General features: G+C 48.0%; 1 protein-coding gene across 1 annotated transcript in view; it reads left to right on the top strand.

The window, feature by feature from the left end:
• Positions 1–4,566, top strand: part of arid4b (AT-rich interaction domain 4B) — a 38,270-nt gene that overhangs the window by 18,621 nt on the left and 15,083 nt on the right. The window contains 2 exon segments of the mRNA XM_065959797.1: positions 2,405–2,501; positions 3,513–3,589. Coding sequence (XP_065815869.1) covers positions 2,405–2,501; positions 3,513–3,589 — 174 coding nt within the window.

Genomic DNA, 4,566 nt, shown 5'->3' with positions numbered 1-4,566 from the left:
AAGAAACTCCATCACCTTCACCTTTAAATCATGATGACATCATCAGTGATGACATCATCAGTTTGAGTTTAAGCAGCAGCTCTCTGACTTCTGGAAGAGTCACAGCTGCTCTGATAAACGGAGGATAAAAAAAGACACGACCTCTTGATGTGTGTCAGCATGGTTTGTGTTATTTTAGTTAATGTAAACCCCCCCCCCCCCCCCCGGCCACGCTCCCCGTCTGAGCCTCCGTTAGCACACCATGATGGGCGCTGTTAGTTTATGTAAGAGTAACTGGGAGAACGGGAGAGGGCGTGGGTGAGCTGTCCCTTTAAACGTGTAGTCAGCAGGGCCCCGTTTGTTGTTCCTGGCTGAATGTTGACTGAGCTCCATGCTGCCTCCCCTGTGGCCGTGAAGAGAAGTGCAGTACCCAGCAGCCTGCCATTGTTTACAGTATGAGCATACAGCAGAGGGGTGGAGCAGAGCACTGGAGGAAGTCTCAGCTAACAGCTGATGTGTGACTGGAACAAGTCCAGCTGGGTTTTCACTTCAGTGTGTGTGTGTGTGTGTGTGTGTGTGTGTGTGTGTGTGTGTGTGTGTGTGTGTGTGTGTGTGGTGTGTGTGTGTGTGTGTGTGTGTGTGTGTGTGTGTGTGTGTGTGTGTGTGTGTGTGTGTGTGTGTGGTGTGTGTGGTGTGTGTGTGTGTGTGTGTGTGTGTGTGTGTGTGTGTGTGTGTGTTCTGGTAGCTAGGAGAGAAGTTCACTTCCTGAGCACTGCCCAGGTGCCCTTGAGCCACCAACCTCCAACATCTCGGGCGCTCTTTCATGTGCTGCAGCTGTGTTTAACTTCTCTTTTCTAAAAATCACACACACTGTCACACACACAACACTATCTCACACACACACTATCACAGACACACACTGTCACACACACACACACTATCACACACACACTATCACACTGTCACACACTATCACACACACACACTGTCACACACACACACACACACTATCACACACACACACTATCACAACACACACACACACTATCACACACACACACACTATTACACACACACTATTACACTCACCACACACATACACTATCACACACACACACACTATCACACACACACACACACTATTACACACACACTATCACACACACACACACACTATCACTCACACACACACACACTATATCGCACTATCACACACCACACACTATCACACACACACACACACACACACACACACACACTATCACACCACACATACTAAAACTATCACACACACACACTATTACACACACACTATTACACTCACACACACATACACTATCACACACACACACACTATCACATCACACACACACACTATTACACACACACTAACACACACACACACACACACACTATCACTCACACACACACACACACTATAATCGCACTATCACACACACACACTATCACACACACATACTAAAACTATCACACACACACACACTGTCACACACACACACACTATCACACACACACTATCACACACACACTATCACAGGACACACTATCATACACACACACACTATCACACACACACTATCATACACACACACACAATCACACACACACTATCACACACACACACTGTCACACACACACTATCATACACACACACACTATCACACACACACATATCACACACCACACACTGTCACACACACACTATCACACACACACTATCACACACACACACTATCATACACACACACACTATCACACACACACTATCACACACACACACACACACACTGTCACACACACACTATCACACACACACTATCACACACACACACACTATCACACACACACACTATCACACACCACACACACCTATTACACCACACACTATCACACACACACACACTATTACACACACACTATCACACACACACACTATCACACACACACACTATCACACACATTCACACATGCACACACACACACTATCACACACACACACTATCACACACACACACTATCACACACACATACTAAAAACTATCACACACACCACACACTGTCACACCCACTACCACACACACACACTATCACACACACTATCACACACCTGTCACACACACTATCACACACACTACCACACACACACACACTATCACACACACTACCACACACATACACACTATCACACACACTATCACACACACACACACACACACTATCACACAACACACACAAACACTATCACACACATTCACACACACACACACACACCCACACACACTATCACACACACACACACACACACTATCACACACATTCACACACACACACACACACACACACTATCACACACACACACACACACACACACAGCACCACCTCGTCTGACCTCTCCACTCTCTGCTTTCTGTACATCAAGTCATCTCCCCAGATTGCCATGACGACGTGACGATGAAGAAGGACAACGTCTTCGTCCGCTCGTTCAAGGACGGAAAATGTGAGTTTTGATGTTTAAGTGTTTCACGCACGCCGTGTTGTGAACATGAAGGGTTAATCATCTGAGTCCAGTCAATAACCAATCAACTAACGCCTGGAGTCTTGATTAGTGTTTCCATGGCAACACTTTGAAAGCTTGTTCATCCATTTCCTGGATTAACCTCGTGTGATGTCATTAGTGTTTCATCATGTGACAGACGATCGTCTCCTCGCTCTCTTTAAATGTTTCTGCACGGGATTTCTTCCTTCTGTTCCGTTCTCTCTCTCTCGTCCGAGTTCATTACTGTCGGTGTTCTCCTCTCACCGGGTCACTCTAACCTCCCTCTGTGATGTCACTTCCTGTGTGACCTCCCCCGCTCCTCTGGAGACTTTGGTTTGTTGTGAGAAACCATTCAGCGGGCGTTTTCAGAAACAATGGCTTTAGAAAGCGAGGTCACCTCCAGCAGGGGGGCGGGGCTTTTCAGGAAGTGGATGCTCTTTTTTTAGCCAGATCTGGTTTACTATAGAAACGGGGGAAACACAGGTGCAGCTTTCTTCTCGCTTGGTCGTCTGCAAAGTTGTTGAGTTGGTGTCGAACTTTAACTCCTACACGCGACATCTTTCAAATCGTGTCATACGTCGAGATTAACACGCAGCTTTTAAACCCTCCCCCCCGTACACACTAGGTTTCTCTCTTTACCCAGAAGCCTTAGCATGTCCCCCCGACCAGCTCCCTCTTTTTTTTTTATTCACTCCATGACAGATGTAGTGATTGGAACAGCTCAGCTGTCTACAGACGCCGCAGCAAATGGTCTCTGTGTCACGCTCGCCAAACCTCCGCCTGCACTGATCCCTCTCTGCGGCCCTCAGAGGGCGGAGGTTTGGCGAGCGTGACACAGAGACCATTTGCTGCGGCGTCTGTAGACAGTCCTCGCTGTCCGCCCAGCTGTGTGTTTGTTTCTGCAGGGAAGGAACACTTCCCTGCTGCCTGCCTGTGTTTAACCCTTCGATGTAGTAACGTCTGTTGTGTTGTGCAGTTACACCGTGCTGAGGAAGGATATCCGTGAGATCAACAGCGACTGTCCTCCGAAAGCCGACACAGCGCTCAAACCAGGTGAGTCCAGAGGAGGGGAACAACTCTCTGTGCTTACCTCTGTCACGTGCCATGTGTCCCTCTGGTCGACTCGGTTTCCATGGTGATGGATTGTTTTCATAGTTCTGGTATAGAGCTGTGCTCCTCATGCAGCTCTTACAGAATCGATCGATCACAAAGCTGAGAGATTCTCTCCTGTGGTGCAGTTCACCATGAAGTCCAGAGGGCGGCAGTAGAGGTCAAACTACACGATGCAGCGCTCGGCTTCAAATCAAAACAAAGTACTCGAATGAAGAACTCTGAACTGAAGCTAAACTGAAAGATAAGATTACAGAAACACCAGGAAGTGGTGAGGTGGACATAAGTCACTGCAACAACATGGCCGACCTCCGTCTACACAAGGTGAAATACTGAATCATATGGATCACATGGTCAGTGGCGCTCCCCCTCTTACACACACGAGTCTGCTCGACGGTCCCTTCTCTGATTCATGAAGTGAGACCTCCACGCTGCTCGCTCTGATTGGCTCCTCATCAGTAAAGAATAGATTGTTTTGGAGCGAGGCCCGCCCTCTGGCTGTCTGAGAGCTGTCAGTGTTTGTGGTCACTCTTGGCAAGAGGCGCTCACAGAGCGGGCCGCAGCGAGGTGGATGACGTTTGGTTGTTGTTCTGGAGAATGCAGAGAGCTGCTGTGTCTCAGTCCAGTGAGACGTGTCCTCGTTCTCCTGCTGCAGAGCTCTCTCTCTCTCTCTCTCTCTCTCTCTCTCTGTCATCATGACAGGAGCAGCTTTGTGTTTCAGCAGGTGTCTGACACATTAACAGAGGTGTAAAGGAGCAGCAGGTGAGACGCTTCAGATCCTCACCTGTGACACTGAACCGGCCCGCTAACACACTGTCACGCTGCTTCTTCATGTTAACATCAATACGACCTTTTATACCAAACATCAGTTTTCTATACGTCTCTGTTAGAGTTCAGATGTAAACATCTCTCGTGTCTCT

This window comes from Labrus bergylta, chromosome 10 (assembly GCF_963930695.1).
Source record: "Labrus bergylta chromosome 10, fLabBer1.1, whole genome shotgun sequence".
NCBI classification, from domain to species: domain Eukaryota; kingdom Metazoa; phylum Chordata; class Actinopteri; order Labriformes; family Labridae; genus Labrus; species Labrus bergylta.
Note: the sequence above shows the minus strand (reverse complement) of the source record. Positions and strands in the feature narration are given on the sequence as shown.